General features: G+C 41.7%; 1 protein-coding gene across 2 annotated transcripts in view; it reads right to left on the bottom strand.

Moving 5' to 3' along the window:
- Positions 1-797: 797 nt before the first annotated feature.
- The window catches only part of LOC139367074 (collagen alpha-1(XV) chain-like), an 86189-nt gene continuing 67937 nt past the window's right edge, over positions 798-19049 (bottom strand). For both annotated transcript variants that reach the window (XM_071105080.1, XM_071105079.1), the window contains exons 20-42: positions 18164-18226; positions 17934-17969; positions 17714-17797; positions 17298-17363; positions 14583-14645; positions 13972-14061; positions 13837-13872; positions 13359-13412; positions 13082-13138; positions 8907-8966; positions 8753-8794; positions 7730-7757; positions 6782-6859; positions 6601-6626; positions 6404-6502; positions 5786-5930; positions 5610-5674; positions 5206-5328; positions 5051-5098; positions 4821-4850; positions 3677-3880; positions 3052-3167; positions 798-1951 (exon numbers count right to left, since the gene is read on the bottom strand). In XM_071105080.1, the coding sequence (XP_070961181.1) occupies positions 1750-1951; positions 3052-3167; positions 3677-3880; positions 4821-4850; positions 5051-5098; positions 5206-5328; positions 5610-5674; positions 5786-5930; positions 6404-6502; positions 6601-6626; positions 6782-6859; positions 7730-7757; positions 8753-8794; positions 8907-8966; positions 13082-13138; positions 13359-13412; positions 13837-13872; positions 13972-14061; positions 14583-14645; positions 17298-17363; positions 17714-17797; positions 17934-17969; positions 18164-18226 (1815 nt within the window). In that variant the 3' untranslated portion in view covers positions 798-1749. The remainder of the gene's footprint in view (positions 1952-3051; positions 3168-3676; positions 3881-4820; positions 4851-5050; positions 5099-5205; positions 5329-5609; positions 5675-5785; positions 5931-6403; positions 6503-6600; positions 6627-6781; positions 6860-7729; positions 7758-8752; positions 8795-8906; positions 8967-13081; positions 13139-13358; positions 13413-13836; positions 13873-13971; positions 14062-14582; positions 14646-17297; positions 17364-17713; positions 17798-17933; positions 17970-18163; positions 18227-19049) is intronic.

The raw sequence follows: 19049 nt of genomic DNA, 5'->3' as shown, positions 1-19049 counted from the left end.
GGGCGACCAGAAGAAGTAGTCCCGGCTATGGGGAGCAAACTGCGTGTGAAGCCCAACTATAATTCTCATAGTACTCAAAGAGCTTCTGCCATAATCCTAGTACTCTCTGCTAATGCAAACACAGCAGGCCCCTTCTGACTGTTTAGAATGTCACTAATTACTAAGGAATTCCCTCACCTGGTTGTCTAGGTATTAATTGAAAGGGGGAAAAATGAAACCTGCGGACACTGGGCCCTCCATGGAATGAGTTTGACACCCCTGGACTAGATATTGGATAGGTGAACGCCAGGGATCCATCACATGGCTTTCATCTGTCTAGTCATTTCTAATCACTGTCATTGATTACTGATTACAGTAATCACTGATTACTGATTACACTAATCACTGTCACTGATTACTGATTACACTAATCACTGTCACTGATTACTTCAAGGAGGGGTGAAGGGAAGGATTCAAATAGGGCCTATGTCTTGGTAAAGCCACCAACTGGAGTAAGGGGGAATTGCTAAAAACCCACCTTTGAGCCTCTATGCTACAGTACCACATCAGTACCAAATTGACCACCATCCCTGATTGACTCAAGAGTTGTTCATTCGCAGCAGGTGGCCGTCCTATCGCTTCTGACCACAGAATATCGGTGGTAATATTCTGTTAATGTTCAATCGCCACCATCTGTCGTACCGGGAATGGCCAACTTTCGTGTTGGTCTGTCTTGTCCTTTAACCACAGTACATGAGTGGCAGCCAGCGTCAATGTAACTGGACCAGGCTTTCAAAACAAATTACATCAGACTCATATTATTAAGAAAAAGAAAACATTTTTATTCAATAAGCACCAATTATTGTATAAAACATACTCTCACATACTGATCAAATCTCTGTTGTATAAAAATTCCATATGAGTTTTTTTTTGTGGTGAATTTCTATATGATGGGTGGAATTTATGTTAAATCTAACTAGGTACCTATCAAATCAAAATTCTAGCGCAGTAAAAGGAATGCTGTACAAAAAACAACCAATTTCAGAAGAGGCAAAAAACTGAAACAGTCACTTTGACAAACAATCTATAAATTACATACTTAACCTTAATCATTTGATTCATTCATGTTATGTGCGGTCAAGGTATAAATAAAACATTGAATTTAAATTAAACACTGAGAGAAATTGTTGCTCAAATGAGAAATGTGTATAAAATGTATCAAAAAAAATCTGAAAGACAATCTTCATGGATATGAAGTGACAAAAGTGTAAAACAAATCTAATACAGTGCATCAACATGTCTTTGGTGGTAATACTGGTTGTTCCCTTGTTGGAATATGGACATTATGTTGTGTGAAATATGGTATTGGCCCTGGTCTAATGGAGTTAACATCTCTTATAGAATGACCTAATAGGACAACCTGTAAACACCACCAACCACTGGAAGACAAAAGGTGACATTTTGACTAGGAGAAATATCTGTAGTGAGAAAGAATCTTGAAAGTTGACAGTTGTAATTTGAAAGTTGGTTTAAAAAAACTGTGCAAAGCCACGATTTGGAGCTGGTCTGACAGACAGTATCCGCTCTTTAGCACCATCTCAGTCAATCAACCAACCAATCAGAGGATGGGAGAGGAATAAGTTGATGACGATGATGACATGTTCATAAAGCAATGTTCATGTATTTACACCTTTCCAGAGTGTTAAGATGACAGTGGATGGATTGGGGGATGGAGGAATGGGGGGGGGGCATGAGACTGTTAAAGGTCTATTAAACATGCTCTATGGTCTCGATGCAGAGAATAATTAACTCGTTGGAGCAGCTGCTTGTTTGCTGTCCTATAAGGGAGCCCGAGGACAAACTGGATGACTGGCCCACGATGGAAATGTCGTTGACCCGCCACGACTCGCAGGACCGGTCTACCGCCATGTTGCCAAACGTATTAGAGCCGTGCCAGATGCTCTTCTTAGGCCTGTTGGGAGCGATAAACAAATACAGTGGGAGAGTGTATGGATACAGCATATACACAGGGACATGTACACCAGAGGAGGCTGGTGGGAGGAGCTATAGGAGGACAGGATCATTGTAATGGCTGGAATGGAATATATTGGAACCGTCAAACATGTTGTTTCCATATGTTTGTGTTTGGCCATTTATTTAGTTCCAGCCATTACAATGAGCTGGTCCTCCTATTATGTACAAACATAAAGTACACGCGAACACACACACACACACACACACACACACACACACACACACACACACACACACACACACACACACACACACACACACACACACACACACACACACACACACACACACACACACACACACGTTAAAAAGTCATACAGCATACATAACAGATGTTCACGCAAACACCAACTAAAAGTTTAATTTAGCCTCTATTTAAATAATCCTCCCAGAATAAAGTCACAAAAAAAACAAAATGGGAGTTGAACTAATGTAGCCCCAAACTAAGCAGAGATACCCACAGATGTGACCTCAACCTAACAGATGACATCAACAAACCTATTTCTCTGCTCTGTCCCTGCTATATCCATTCATACATGCTCTCAAATAGACTTCGCCACAAAGTCAGAAAGTGTCTGTTTGAAAAACATCTATAAACAGTCACTTTGGAGCCACAGTTGCCAGCCTCCAGTCTTTGGTTGGTTGGGGCTGCTAAATTTAACATGGCTGTGTATAAATAGGAGCAAAATAGAGTGAGGGTGGACATAGCTGGCTCACATTGGCCCGGGCTGAAAAACACAACGCTACAACCCCCGATGTCTGGATTGCGGTCGGGCTATCCTGCATTTAAAATGTAATTTTGTGGAAACAGCCATGTCTGTCCCCTCCCTTCTTCATGCCTCGCTCTTCCAAACCCACTTGTCTTTTGGTGAAGCTGCTTGGGTCGGGTGGAACTGTGGAGAACATGACGGGTGGATGAGGATGTCTACCTAGCCTTCACTCTTTAGAGATTGAAATAGGATGAGTTGTGGATGAGCGTGTCCACATAGCCACAGGGCCCTGTGTCTGAGGAACTGGACATCTGTCTGTTTCACTGACCAGAAGGGGTCTGCCAATACGTCCCGTCCATCGAAGGAGTAGATTGGGATGTTTGGCGGGAATTTACCTCCACCCCCAGTGAAGATAGACTTGTAGTTACTGAACAAAATGTCACCCTGTAGATACAGAAAGGAGTAATTGAGTTGACTCTGACATTTTATTTTTTAAAGGACCAACACAGACCTTTTTATCTCAATATTAAATCATTTCTGTTTTTTTTTAAATAGCAAAAATAATTTCTTAACAAAGAGCAATTTCTCAAGCAAGAATTCAGCTAGGACTATTCTGCGAGTGAATGGGGAGGGCAAAACTGAAAACTAGCTGTTATTGGCAGAGAGGTTAGGAACTCTCTTTCTTATCGGTCTATTAACTAATTTACCGCCAAGGTGATATCACCAGGCAGGCCAAAACTACATCCCACAAAGACAGGCTGAAATGTCAGGTGGTCTTTGCAAACAGCTCTTACACTAAAACGGTATTATCATAATTTTCACAATTTCACAGTATTATTCCAACCTCATAGTTTGGAAAAATATATAAAAACACAGAAAAATCACACTTTTGACTGCACTCGGCCTTTAATACTGATCTTAGATGAACCTACGGGAAACAGAAGTTGGCTTACCCTGAGGTTGGTAACGGGGTAGCTCTCCCTGAACTTCTGGGGGACCAGGTCTTTATTAACGGCCCGGGGTTTTGGGGAGGATAGGAAGGCCCGGTAATAAGCGGACAAGCCCATGGCCTTGGCCTGTTCATAACACATCTTGTCTGCTATGTAGACCCCACCAAAGTTCCCTGTGTGGGGCTGGTTCAGAGCCACCAGTTTGAGCTGAGGACGAGACAGTGGAATAGTGGTCATTCATTAGTCATTAGCATGTATTCTAAACCACCACTTCATTCAGAGTGGTCCTTTCGAGCCGGATACTACTCCAGGTGGTCAAGGTATCCAACAAAACTGACAAGTGCATATACACAAACAGACACACACACCCACCACTATTCTCATCTCTCTTTGGTCATGGTTTCCCAAACTCGGTCCTTGCCCCTCTCCCCTCCCCAGTGCACGTTTTGTTTTTTGCCCTAGTACTACACAGCTGATTCAAATAATCAAAGCTCAATGATGAGTTGGTTATTTGAATCAGCTGTGTAATGCTAGGGCGAAAACCAAAATGTGCACACAGGGGGAGGCTGAGTTTGGGAAAAACCTGGCTTAGGTGATGGTCTTGGCAGTGCTGTTGAAATGGGAATGTAACAGTGTAGCATGGTACAGTCTTCTTTTGTGAAGTGTGGATCTAAATCTCAAAAACCAAACCTGGCCTGCCTCGGGCTGTCCTTCAATGACAGCACACAGACAGTCATTTAGTCTAAAAGTGGAATACTCCAAACCACGGCAAAATCAAATTTTGTCTCCAGCTCATTTTGCGGCCAGACTTGAGCCAAACCAATGACTTGCTTTCAAGAATGAATAACAAAGATTCAACTTCAGACTTATTCTCCCTTTACTAGATACAAACTAGAAAGCAGGCAGTTCTAAGAAAGTATTTTAATTGACTGTTTCTTTGCTCCAGTGCAAAGTTTCATAAGAAAAAGTGGTGAAACAAAAGTTCAAGTAAATATTTGACTAAGAAAGGATATTCAATAGAAGTGTAAATAAAGACAGGTTTATGTTTTTAAAAACCTTTCATTGTTCCCCTATGAAATAACAAGAGCAAACTTTGCACAGTTGCAAACGCTTAGTCAGTCTTGTCTTAATTTGTCAACAAACTCACCCCATACTTTCTGCCGCTGCCTGGCTGAGCCTAAGGGGGCAAAAGTGTATTACTAATTAGATTCTAAACATAAAAAGCTGCAATCACACAGAATATTCTGGTATAAGCATCCATCATATGGAGGTCTACAATGCACTTTCACATAATGCATTGATGTCAATGGGAGAATTGTGCAGAAAATTCATGAGGTTGAACATGTTCCATCCTCATCCCAACTCTACTGTTCTTACCTCGTCATTTAGAAGGAGATTCATTGGGAGGGGGATCAAGTCACCAAGCTGTAGAGACAGAGACACAGATAAACACCAAACACGCCAGTTAGTTTCACTGCTCACAGAGACACTATAGAGACATGGAAGAGAGGGAGCCAGAGATGCTGCTGTACCAGGACTTCCTTCCATCCCTGTTGCACCCGGATGTAGAGTTTGCCTGTCCCCGTGGTGAAGCTTAGGGTCCCCTCGCTGCTGTATTTTGTCTGTTGCATCATGACCTCGCTGGAAGGAAACGTCTTCAAATAAAGGAAAAACATAGAGAGAAACACATTATTCGACTGGAACGAAGTATCGGAATATAGTAATTGTTGAGGAGACCCTGGCCAGAGTGATTGAGGAACGAACAGCAATATCTAGCATGTCAGGGGTTATTTGATGATGTGACGGAGCTGACGTGATAATGTAACAAGGATGACATGATGTAACAGAGTTGACATTTTGATGGTATGATGGGATGACATTATGGCGTGATGGGGCGGATATGTGACAGCGTAACGGAGGGGACAGACTGACTGACCATGGCAGAGGTCCCAGGAGGTCCAGCCGGGCCAGTGGGGCCTGGTGGCCCATGGATGGTCACAGCTGGAATTAGAAAAATGAGAGACAAGCACAACGGTAAGAATTTCTTATGTGATACTAGTCACCATATTATACCATACAGAACATTTCACAAAGGGTGCCACAAAGTCTTACCTGAGCCAAATCGAGAGGGTTCTCCGGGGGGTCCGGGAGGCCCTTGGGGGCCTTGAGGGCCAGGTCTCCCATACCCAGGAGTACCAGGAGACCCCGGAACACCTGGATAGCCACGGGGCCCCATAACAGTTTCTCCTTTGGGGCCCTGAAACAAACACAGTGCTTTAGTAGCTATTAATCTCTAGTATCTTTACATATAATAAATGAATGGAACATGGTGACTTATTGAACCCCATGATGCTGCGGGGTTACTTAAATGCAGCCAGTAGGAAAGAAATCCCCTATTGTTGCATGCAACACTTGAATTTGTAAGAATTGGCAAAACAATGTATTATTTTGCACACAACTTGGATTTCCTTTCAAGTCAATTCTGCCTTTTGCCAACGTGGCTAAGTTCAAAATCCTCATTACTCACACAACCCAAATGCCTATCTAGCACACCATCAAAAGAGGTCATAGACTACAATAACCCCCTCAAATGAAGTTGACACTGATTATGTACCATCTCATGTGTCTATGTTGTATCGTGATCTTCTCAGTAATTGTAATTGGTCAAAGCTGTGGTGGATGAGCCCCGCTTATTTGGAAGCATATGGTCTCAATGGAAATGGGACTCACCACCAGTCCCGATCTCCCAGGCATACCAGGTGAGCCCGGTAACCCGGCCTCCCCCTTCTCTCCCTTGTCCCCCCTGAAGCCGTGGTCCCCTTTATTCCCCTGTGGATAGACAGACACACAGACTGTGAGAGCTCCAGAAGCACACACACACACACACACACACACACACACACAGCAGAAACAAATATTCAACTTACCGTAGTTCCTTTGGGAAGCATTGTAACTGCAGGAAAAACACATCATCCATTGGTTATTAAAGATAATGCATGAACAACACCTGTGTCCTTATGACAGATTATAACATGTATTCTTTATATTAACAGTAAAGCAAAATCATACTGTAGGTGAACAGTAATAAATCTATCTATCGTGACTCACGTGATGGGGCAGGCATCCCAGGGAAACCCCTCTCCCCCCTGTCCCCTTTGGTCCCAGTTGGAAGACAGTTAGCCCCCCCTACAGGTCACATAGGGAATAACAGGTGAGCATTTGGCATTCATATCAGAGAATGCAGCACAACAAAGTCATTGCAAATGGTTTCATCAAAAGAACACGACTGCCTGCAAAAAGATTAACGCAGCCATACTTATCTCCTGAGTCCAAGCAGACAAAACAGAAAGCTAGTCTGTCTCTATAAAATCACACTATATCAATACTTTCTCTTTGCAGTCACTAAATAATGATCCAAATTGGAAGTACTATCCAAAGGAGCAGAATGATCGGAAATTACTCTTCTTTTATGCATATTTCCTCAAATCAAATATTATTACTGATACATAAATATATTTTTTTAATTAAGCACATTGTGTGCAGGATTCATTCATCAGTATCATCACAATCCAATTCAATGTATTCAATACAAAGGCTGGTTCCATTGGTACACAGAAACACTATCCACAATGTAAATTATGAAAGGTGAATACAATGGAGGAACTGATATGAATGTATAGCCTCAATCCACACCAAAGCTCTATCATGGAAGGTCACAATGTCGAAGATGATTACTTAGGAGTAACCCAACTTCATTCTCTGCATCTCTGCATGTCCTCAATATTGTAAAAAAAGTCTCTATATTGTACATGGTATGACACTGATGGGGTGATTTATACTTTTTTGCAGTATTATTTAGTGATTACCGGAAACAGCCAACACAATTGCATTAATTTCTCTTCTGATGAAAACAGAACACTTTAACAGTGCATTTTGTATTCACTGATGTTATTTGTATTTCAAGATACGAAAAACTGTAACAAAGAAATACATCAAATGTATTTATTTATGATGTTCTGAAATGTATTGTCATATCCAGAAAGTCCTTCAACTCACCATTTGTTGAGCTCTTAGAACCATTTATCTGAAAAAGTGAAAGGAACATGTTAAAAGACATGGTGGATTTGTCTAAGCAGGAACAAGAACAGGGCTTGTGAAAGGAACATGCATCTCAGACACAAACAAAAACATTGCACATGATGGCAAGATGAATCCAAGACAGCTATTATACTGTATCTACAGTATATCATTTTTCATATTATAAATGACGTTGAATTCACAGTGGACGAGTTAATCTATCTGTAACAAAATGGAGGGTTAGAAGGATGAACAACAACAAAAAAACATCTTAAACATGCCAGTGACCACCATCACCCTGGATGAAAGGTGCTTTTTCAAGATGGGCCCCATGAAAGACAGGAGATGCCGATCACACTTGGCTCATCTCACTTCTGAAAGACCTTACATAGTAAGTACATTCATTTGGTTAGGTTGTATTTTAGAACACTATTAACCTGGTATTTACTACAAAATTACACGGTTATACAATCTGAATGGAATTCTTGGAAATTACTACACGCCTCACCAAATACCAGGCAAATACATACTGCAATATAAACAATTGTTTTTGTTTTGACAGTAGTGCATCTTCTAAAAATCTAAATATTATAATTTTCATGAATGTTTAATATTCAATCTTGGGGACCATCCTGCATTTTGTTAGTCTTCTCCATGAAACACCAACCTATGGAAAAGCAAACCCACACCACATGACCACCATGTCCATATGACATGCAGCATGCTGGGAGAGATTCTCTATTCACACCTGGAATAGGTTAGGGACCATGGATGCAACATGCACATTCCCCTTTTATGATGGAGAGGTTAGGAAAGATACTACACAGATTGAACAAGGGAGTGAGAGAGAGATACAAAGGGAGAGAGAGAGAGAGAGAGAGAGAGAGAGAGAGAGAAAATGAGTAATGGAAGGAATGAGTCAGAAAGAAAAGGTATACTCCACAGAGCCAGACAGACAGGCCTGAGCTCAGCCTGCCCACCGCTGTGCTGTCAGTCACTTACGGCCTTTTTGCAGTGTGGTCTGGGAGGGATGGGAAAAACTGTCTTCAAAAAATGTAGGGGAAGAAGGGGACAGTGAGCACAGGAGAGCTACAATACCTGACGATGACATGGACAAACATGGATATAGGAAGGGAGTAGGGGAGGTCATACTTACTCCTTTAGGGCAGTTGAACATTCCGGGACGTCCTGGGGGTCCGGGAGGGCCAGGGGGCCCCTGAGAACCGAGAGAGAACAAGAAAGAGAGACAGAGAGGAAGAGGAAAATTGGAGTTGAATGGACAACATACAGGTTCAGAAGTCCAATTCACATCCATCCACCTTGGAGTGATCAAGGTCCTTCTGAATCACTCACCCACAAACCTTCATAGTGAAACAACCCTTGATTTGCACACATGTACTTCAGATATGACCACAAGAGCTCTGCCCTGTTGCCCTCCTATTAGAAAAGTGCCCTTTCAGATTGGTATATTTTTTTTGTTGTCTCTTTTGTCAAAATATAATATGAATTGCGATTCTCAAGATTCTTTCTTTACTGCGATTTTGTTTGCGATTTGATGTTCCAAACATATTGCTCACTGTATGTCTGCTGCAGAGAGACGAGAGAGCATGAGAAAACACGTTTTGATCAGTCAGGGAAATAAAAGTGCTGAAAACATGTTGGCTCACTATTTAAAAAGAAGATGGAGAACAAGCTATAGGAGTTTTGGCGCAGGTACAGCCGATTAGCGCTAGCTAACGCTGAAATGCTGTAGCGTTAAGATTTTCCTTCACTGGGGCCTAGCCCGGACCATGTAGCAAAAATATATATATTTACACTATATATATAAAAGTATGTGGATACCCCTTCAAATTAGTGGATTTGGGCTATTTCAGCCACACCAGTTGCTGACAGGTGTATAAAATCAAGCACACAGCCATACAATTTCCATAGACAAACATTGGCAGTAGAATGGAAGAGATTGAAGAGATTAGTGACTTTTAACGTGGCACTGTCAAAAGATGCTACCTTTCCAACAAGTCAGTTTGTCAAATTTCTGCCCTGCTAGAGCTGCCCCGGTCAACTGTAAGTGCTTTTATTGTGAAGTGGAAATGTCTAGGAGCAACAACGGCTCAGCCGTGAAGTGGTAGGCCACACAAGCTCACAGAATGGGACCGCCAAATGCTGAAGTGTGTAAAAATTGTCTGTTGCGATACTCACTACAGAGTTCCAAACTGCCTTTCTTGAAGCAACGTCACCACAACAACTGTTCGACGGGAGCTTAATGAAATGGGTTTCAATGGCCGAGCAGCCGCACAAGCCTAAAATCACCATGCGTAATGCCAAGCATTGGCTAGAGTTGTGTAAAGCTCGCCCCCATTGGACACTGGAGCAGTGGAAACACGTTCTCTGGAGTAATGAATCACACTTCAGCGTCTGGCAGTCCGACGGACGAATCTGGGTTTGGCAGATGCCTGGAGAACGCTACCTGCCCCGAATGCATAGAGGGAACTGTAAAGTTTGTTGGAGGAGGAATAATGATATGGGGCTGTTTTCCTGGTTAGGGCTAGGCCCAAGTGAAGGAAAATCTTAATGCTATAGCACACAATAATGATTCTGTGCTTCCAACTTTGTGGCAACACTTTGGGGAAGGCCCTTTTTCAATATGACAATGCCCCCATGCACAAAGTAAGGTTCATACAGAAATGGTTTGTCGAGATCAGTGTGGAATAAATTGACAGGCCTACACAGAGCCCTGACCTCAACCTCATCGAACATCTTCGGGATGAATTGGAATGCAGAATTCTAGCCAGACCTAATTTCCCAACATCAGTGCCCAACCTAAATAATGCTCTTGTGGCTCAATGGAAGCAAGTCCCTGTAGCAATGTTCCAACTTCGAGTCAAAAGCCTTCGCAGAAGAATGGAGGCTGTTATAGCAGCAAAGGGGGGACCAACTCCATATTAATGCCCATGATATGAGATGGTCAACGAGCACGTGTCCACATACTTTTGGCCATGTGTATTTTTACAAAATCGATGCTTCGATTTTTACAAATTCTTACTTGAGGTAAAATATCGATATAATATAGTCCAAAAAGTATTATTATTATATAAATGTTTTCCCCCCATCACTAGTTAAGAGTAGTTACATTGTTACAACAGCATAGCTAACAATTAGCTAGCTACTGTAACAAGTTAGCTGATTTACATGATCTACATTTGCTATGATCAGCTGACAATGGATATATTTGCGCTCTCTGTGAACAGTAGGCTAGGCTGTTTTTGCACAAAAAAAGGCCTATGCCAGAAATATATATGTTGAAATTTGGCTACATGAACAATAGAGAGAGATTAATGGGTAAATGTAAAAAAATAGATACAGTACCAGACAAAAGTTTGGACACACCTTCTCATTCAAGGGTTTTTCTTATATATATTTTTTTACTATTTTCCGCATTGTAGAATAATAGTGAAGACATCGAAACTATGAAATAACACATGTGGAATCATGTAGAAACCAATAAAGTGTTTGGTTTTAGTAGCCACCTTTCACCGATGACAGCTTTGCACACTCTTGGCATTCTCTCAACCAGCTTCATGAGGTAGTCACATGGAATGCATTTCAATTACTAGGTGTGCCTTGTTAAAAGTTAATTTGTGTAATTTATTTCCTTTGAGCCAATCAGTTGTGTTGTGACAAGGTAGGTGTTGTATACAGAAGATAGCCCTATTTGGTAAAAGACCAAGTCAATATTATGGCAAGAACAGCTCAAATAGGCAAAGAGAATAGTCCATCATTACTTTAAGACATGAAGGTCAAAAACCATCAAGCACTATGATAAAACTGGCTCTCATAAGGAAAGGAAGACCCAGAGTTACCTCTGCTGCAGAGGATAAGTTCATTAGAGTTAACTGCACCTCAGATTGCAGCCCAAATAAATGCTTCACAGAGTTCAAGTAATAGACACATCTCAACATCAACTGTTCAGAGGATACTGCGTGAATCAGGCCTTCATGGTCGAATTGCTGCATACCACTACTAAAGGACACCAATAATACGAAGAGACTTGCTTAGGCCAAGAAACACGAGCAATGGACATTTGACCAGTGGAAATCTGTCCTTTGGGCTGATGAGTCCAATTTTTTTTGGTTCCAACACAGAGACCCAGAGTAGGTGAACGGAAGATCTCCACATTTGTGGTTCCCACTGTGGAGCTGCTGGTGACACTGTCAGTGATTTATTTAGAATTCAAGGCACACTTAACCAGCATGGCTACCACAGCATTCTGCAGCGATAAGCCATCCCATCTGGTTTGCGCTTAGTGGCACTATCATTTGTTTTTCAACAAGACAATGACCCAAAAAACTCCAGGCTGTGTAAGGGCTATTTGACCAAAAAGAGTGATGGGGTGCTGCATCAGATGATCTGACCTCCACAATCATCCGACCTCAACCCAATTGAGATGGTTCGGGATGAGTTGGACTACAGAGTGAAGGAAAAGCAGTCAGCAAGTGCTCAGCATATGTGGGAACTCCTTCAAGACTGTTGGAAAAACATTCCTCATGAAGCTGGTTGAGAGAATGCCAAGAGTGTGCAAAGCTGTCATCAAGGCAAAGGATGGCTACTTTGAAGAATCTAAAGTATAAAATATAATTCGATTTTTAACACTATTTTGGTTACTACATGATTCCATATGTGTTTTTTCATAGTTTTGATGTCTTCACTATTATTCTACAATGTAGAAAATAGTACAAATAAAGAAAAAACATTGAATGAGAAGGTGCGTCCAAATCTTGACTGGTTCTGTATAAACTGTAAGGTCTGGTTAAGATTGGTCAGCCAGTTAATCCAACAGTAAAAGTGTCTAAGACACCACAGCACATGGACAGACCTGAAAAACACACTGTTGCTTCATCGCACACAGAGGATGGGCCAGGGACTTCTGACACATGTTGAGGAAAGATGTCTTGTTAAAAGTCAACAAAAGCTATTTTATTTACGGGGTGCTTTCAAGTGCCGTCGATAAATAAGCCGGTTGTTTTCATCATATGTTGGGGTTGTCTGGGCACGGGACTGCCTGTGAAACAACTATTCCCAATGCCAACGTGTCGACTGGCATCTTTACCAGCTGTGTGGTGAGTCGGTGTCAGGCGGTCAACCATGTGGTTCATGGGCCGTGTGTGGTCTAGGTCTAATATTTGGTGGTGGCTGAGTTGAAATGGAAAGGAATGGAAAGAGGTTCTGGCTAGGGGGCGCCACCTTCAGATGGCAATAGTGCAGTGGTTCTCAAACCTTTGTGACTCTGACCCATCTAAAGAGGGAGGGAAGAAGGGAGAGGGTTCAACTCACCGACACAACCACAGCGTCTCCTCGGTCTCCTTTATGCCCACTAATTCCAGGACGACCCTGTAGCGAGGGACACACCACATCACCAACGGTCAAATGCATTGGAGTGATATGATCATGCTCTGTAGTGCTGTTTATTTGTGTAACCCAATAGAGTGCACTTGGGTTTGAAAAACACTCTATATGTGAATCATATTTTTTTTAACTTGCTGTTGTTATCATGTGTAGCCTACGATGTTAAAGGAATGGCTCAAATCAAAATGTGAGGTACTGTACTTACCGGATGACCAGGATAGCCATATTCTCCTTTGGGTCCTTCTGGCCCAATGGGACCCTGTAAAAAACAACAACAAAGCAACCTTTGAAGGACCAGAACTGTTTCTCTTTTGTATTTCTCCCGTCAGCAGGTGCACTGCGGATGAGGATACATCACAGGTCCGTAGTACGCCTGAAAATATGCATTGACTGGATAGGGGGCCCAGAAGCAGGCCTGTATGTGCGTATGGACTTGGCCTGATAAAAATGTTCCAAAACACTTTGATTGAAAGCAGCTGCGGCAACACAAAGAAGGAGGGGGGGGGGGGGTAGTTACTACAAAGGGATTACTCCAAACTCAGTGTAGGGAACAACAAACCCCCCCCCCCCCCCCCTCCCCCCCACACACAGAGCTGTATTGGCAACATAACACACACGTGCACACGAGAGTAAGTTGTTTATTATAGGTCCGTTATCAAACTGAGAAACAAATAACGTCTTACCATCACGCCAGCTGGTCCAGGTACACCACAATCGCCCTGCGATGGGGTCAGGAAACAAAGTGAGTGTCTGACACAACTAGAACCCAGGCAGTCAATGTGAACTTTGACCCAGGAAGTAGTGTGTGTAAGACTTACCTTGATCCCTTTGGGCCCCTGTGGCCCTGTGAGTCCAGACATCATAGACCCATCAGCGGCAACCATGACCCCTGGCTCACCCTTCTCGCCCTGCAAACACATACACAGACACACACACAATAAGATGATATGAATACTGTCCATACACTTGCATTCAGATTACAAACATGCATACACACACACGCAAGCACACGCACATGACCCCAAGGGTAATGTGCAGCACATGCATGTTAAGGCACCTTGAGCCCCTCTCAGAGAAAGGATAACATTAGATAATAATCTCATTCATGTTGTTCCATGGGCCTAGACTGAATCAGTTATATATTGTCTATGGCTGCACAGTCTGGAACACATTAGCAGGCTTTTACACATCAATAGTGTGCAGCAACCGGGGTCGTAGCTTTAATCATGAGCCCTGGTGTTTAGTCTCACACACTTTTAATTGATTGGAATCCAAAAGGCTTTGAGCCTGTATATTACATGTCCATTCAATCCTGTTTGGAAAAGGCCCCTATAGCAAAAGGTTATGCTGTAGCAAACCCTGCTATAGTTAACCTCTAGTGGAGTTCTTAAACCCAAAACAAAGACAGATAACACAAACACACACATACCTTTATTCCTGGAGGCCCCATGAAACCTGTCATCCCCAAGTCCCCCGTTGGACCCCGTGGCCCCTGGGAATAATCATAGTCAGTGAATAGATCATGTATTAATCATTTAAATAAATAACTACATTAATAATGAATTAAAACAGAGTCACAGCTGCAGTGTCTCTTTCAGTATGTACCTGTCCGATTGCACTGTATAAAGTTTGCACTGTCAAGTTCATGCCAGAAGTGTGGGCCGCATATGGTATATTTTAAAATAGAGAAAGGACAGGCATAGTACCATGGTGCTGTAACCTACCAGCAGATCCTCTGAACAGCAAGAGAGAAAATCTGATTTGGTTGACTATTTGTCAGTTACAAAAAACAGTCTGTTTCAAGGAATTATCTAACGTTTATGTACCAAGAAATCCAACAAACTAAACTCCACACTGTGGAATTAACCTCCATATCAGTCACAGATAAATACCTCAACATGCATCTCTTATGACCTGGACCTAATTGTCCGTGGGACACACAAACCACTTTTTGATGACCATGCATGACAGATATCGTTACAGCAATTTGAAGAAAATCTTTGATATGATTCCAGCCATTTCTCAACATAATTGCTCTGGGAGAGCGAGTACGCCGAACCCAAAACAATATAAAAGGAGTTCTGTCATGCTATCTCGTTAATGCGAGAAACGGAGAGTTTTTAAAGAGCACCGTGAAGGAAATTGTCATCTCAAAAGATATTAACTGAAGTTAACTTGCTTCAACTCTCGCCTGTGAAATGCTTGGTGTCACTGTTGAAGGACACACACACACACACACACACACACACACCCACTAGAGGTCCGCCGATTAATTAGGGCCGATTTCAAGTTTTCCTAACAATCGGAAATCGGTATTTTTGGGTGCCGATTTTGCCGATTTTTATGGTTTTTGTTTTTATTTTTTTATACCTTTATGTAACTAGGCAAGTCAGTTAAGAACACATTCTTATTTTCAATGACGGCCTAGGAACGGAGGGTTAACTGCCTCGTTCAGGGGCAGAACGACAGATTTTCTCATTGTCAGCTCGGGGGATCCAATCTTGCAACCTTACAGTCCAACGCTATAACCAACTTACAACTAGTCCAACGCTATAACCACCTGCCTCTCGTTGCACTCCACAAGGAGACTGCCTATTACGCAAAATCAGTAGAAGCCTAGGTAAGTTGCTAGCTAGCATTAAACTTATCTTATAAAAAATAATCAATCAATCACATGGTTGATGATATTACTAGTTTATCTAGCGTGTCCTGCGTTGCATATAATCGATGCAACGCTGAGGGATGATTTAACAAAAGAGCATTTGCAAAAAACACCAATGCCTTTCTTAAAATCAATACACAGAAGTATATATTTTTAAACCTGCATATTTAGCTAAAAGAAATCCAGGTTAGCAGGCAATATTAACCAGGTGAAAATGTGTCACTTCTCTTGCGTTCATTGTACGCAGAGTCAGGGTATATGCAACAGTTTGGGCAGCCTGGCTCATTGCGAACTAATTTGCCAGAATTGTACGTAATTATGACATAAGATTGAAGGTTGTACAATGTAACAAGAATATTTAGACTGATGGATGCCACTGTTAGATAAAATACCGAACGGTTCCGTATTTCACTGAAATAATAAACGTTTTGTTTTCGAATTGATAGTTTCTGGATTCGATCATATTAATGACCAAAGGCTCGTATTTCTGTGTGTTATGTTATAATTAAGACTATGATTTGATAGAGCAGTCTGACTGAGCGATGGTAGGCAGCAGCAGGCTCGTAAGCATTCATTCAAACAGCACTTTCGTGCGTTTTGCCAGCTGCTCTTCGCAAGCATAGCGCTGTTTATGACTTCAAGTCTATCAGCCTAATGGCTGGTGTAACCGATGTGAAATGGCTAGCTAGTTAGCGGGGTGCGCGCTAATAGCGTTTCAAACGTCACTCGCTCTGAGACTTGGAGTAGTTATTCGCCTTGCTCTGCAAGGGCTGCGGCTTTTGTGGAGTGATGGGTAACGCTGCTTCAAGTGTGGCTGTTGTCGATGTGTTCCTGGTTCGAGCCCAGGTAGGGGCGAGGAGAGGCACGGAAGCTATACTGTTACACTGGCAATACTATAGTGCCTATAAGAACATCCAACAGTCAAAGGTATATTAAATACAAAATGGTATAGAGAGAAATAGTCATATAAATACTATATTAACTACAACCTAAAACCTCTTACCTTGGAATATTGAAGTCTCATGTTAAAAAGAACCACCAACTTTCATATGTTCTCAGGTTCTGAGCAAGGAACTCAAACGTTAGCTTTTTTACATGGCACATATTGCACTTTTACTTCTCCAACACTTTGTTTTTGGATTATTTGAAACCAAATTGAACATGTTTCATTATTTATTTGAGGCTAAATAGATTTTTATTGATGTATTATATTAAGTTAAAATAAGTGTTCATTCAGTATTGTTGTAATTGTCATTATTACAAATACATTTTTAAAAATCGTCCAATTAATCGGCATTGTTTTTTTTTGGTCCTCCAATAATCGGTATCGGTATTGAAAAAAATCCTAATCGGTCGACATCTAACACACACACACACACACACACACACACACACACACACACACACACACACACACACACACACACACACACACACACACACACACACACACACACACACCACAAGCCTAAGTCTACTTACCCTGGGCCCCTGAGATTCCAGCCCTCCTGAGAAGTTAAACACACCCTCTGTATCGTTGAGCAGGAGCTGAGGAGTACAGAGAGGAGAGGCGGTGACATCACTATCTCCGTCCACATTAAAACTGTCCCATCTGAGCTCATCAGTAGGGGTGATAACAATGTAATTTGTAACACTTGTAATTGCTCTAATAACAGCCAATTACTGTATAATATAAGACAATAAAATATGCCTCCCGAAACTGAGATTACTGGTAATTTTAAGGAATTAAGTCACACTATACTGCCATTAGTGTGGTGTTAAAATTACAGCTGAGTAACTCAATAAATCAGAAGTAAATTGGATAAATGTCCCCATAAAGAAACACTCCTTAGCCCCTAGGTCCTTCATGAGGATCTCTTCATGGTTGATCCACTTACATCCTGGAGGTTGATGACTGGTCCTGGAGGCCCGGGAGGTCCTGGAGGGCCGGGGAAACTGAGGCCATCCTGACCTCTCTCTCCCTAACACACAGAACATAGGTCACAGTGTTAGAAGAACTAAGAACAGGGCCAGCTTGGTTGGCTCCAGAAGGCCAGTCGAAATCGATGATCTCATAACATATTGACATGAATGGAGTCAGCAGGAGTGATACGGTACCTTTGGTCCCATATCACCGCTGTCCCCCTTCGCTCCCTGCATGGAAGAAAGGGCAAACACTATAACGACAAAACATAACTGAGACCTGAGACCATTTTATGAGGAACCTATGACAACAAATGTAAAGGGTATAAAGACAGATTAGAATATTTTAAAATCAAAAGAAGTTCAAAAGAAAAGGCAAATAGAGGAGATTGAATAGGTCAGTAAAAGGCAGGTGAAGTACTGACCGTGTGCCCTGGCAGTCCGTCCAGCCCAGAGGACCCTGCTGCTCCCGGAGCACCAGGCTCCCCCTAGAGGAACAGAGATGAAATTGATGGATTATTTATTCGGATCACCATTAGCTATTGCTCATGTAGCAGATACTCTTCTTGGATCCCACACAAAACATAAAATGACATTATTTAGAACATTAGTAGACAAAAACAGTATCATGTTAAAATAAGAGAGTTTTTAGATCTGTTTGAGATGCTAGTGAAACCAACCCACATATAGTAGCCCAGAATTGAGGAACAAGTCCAACTAACTACCTCATCTACGTACCTATGATAGTAGACCTCATCAATGAGTGATACTTCTGAAAACCTTTTTATCGCAATGAGGAGATTGTATGTATAGAATTACTCTTTTCATTTTCATTCGGTCATCAACGAGGTCCGGAAGGCCACACTGAAACTTGGTTATATTTCCTTGATGTCAAAATTTGCTAAAAATTGTCCTCTATTCATCATTTTGGACATTTTCGATGCCCCCTGACTGTTTAGTGATTATTAGCGAGCTGGACAGTCAAGAAACTGCATGAATGTAGGTCCGTTGTCATTTATGCACAGTTTTGATTTTGTTTTAATTATATTGGGTTTGTTTACCTAATCCCATTAAAAATATATATATAAAATGATGTCCAAACTTTCGACTGGTACTGTATATGGTACTGTATATACCTACCAGTCAAAAGTGTGGACACACCTACTCATTCAAGAGTTTTTCTTTATTTGTATTATTTTCTACATTGTAGAATAATAGGGAATACATCAAAACTATGAAATAACACACAAGCAATCAGGTAGTAACCCAAAAAGTGTTGAACAAATCTAAATATATTTTAGATTTTTCAAA

Source organism: Oncorhynchus clarkii, chromosome 15 (assembly GCF_045791955.1).
Source record: "Oncorhynchus clarkii lewisi isolate Uvic-CL-2024 chromosome 15, UVic_Ocla_1.0, whole genome shotgun sequence".
Lineage (NCBI taxonomy): Eukaryota > Metazoa > Chordata > Actinopteri > Salmoniformes > Salmonidae > Oncorhynchus > Oncorhynchus clarkii.
Note: the sequence above shows the minus strand (reverse complement) of the source record. Positions and strands in the feature narration are given on the sequence as shown.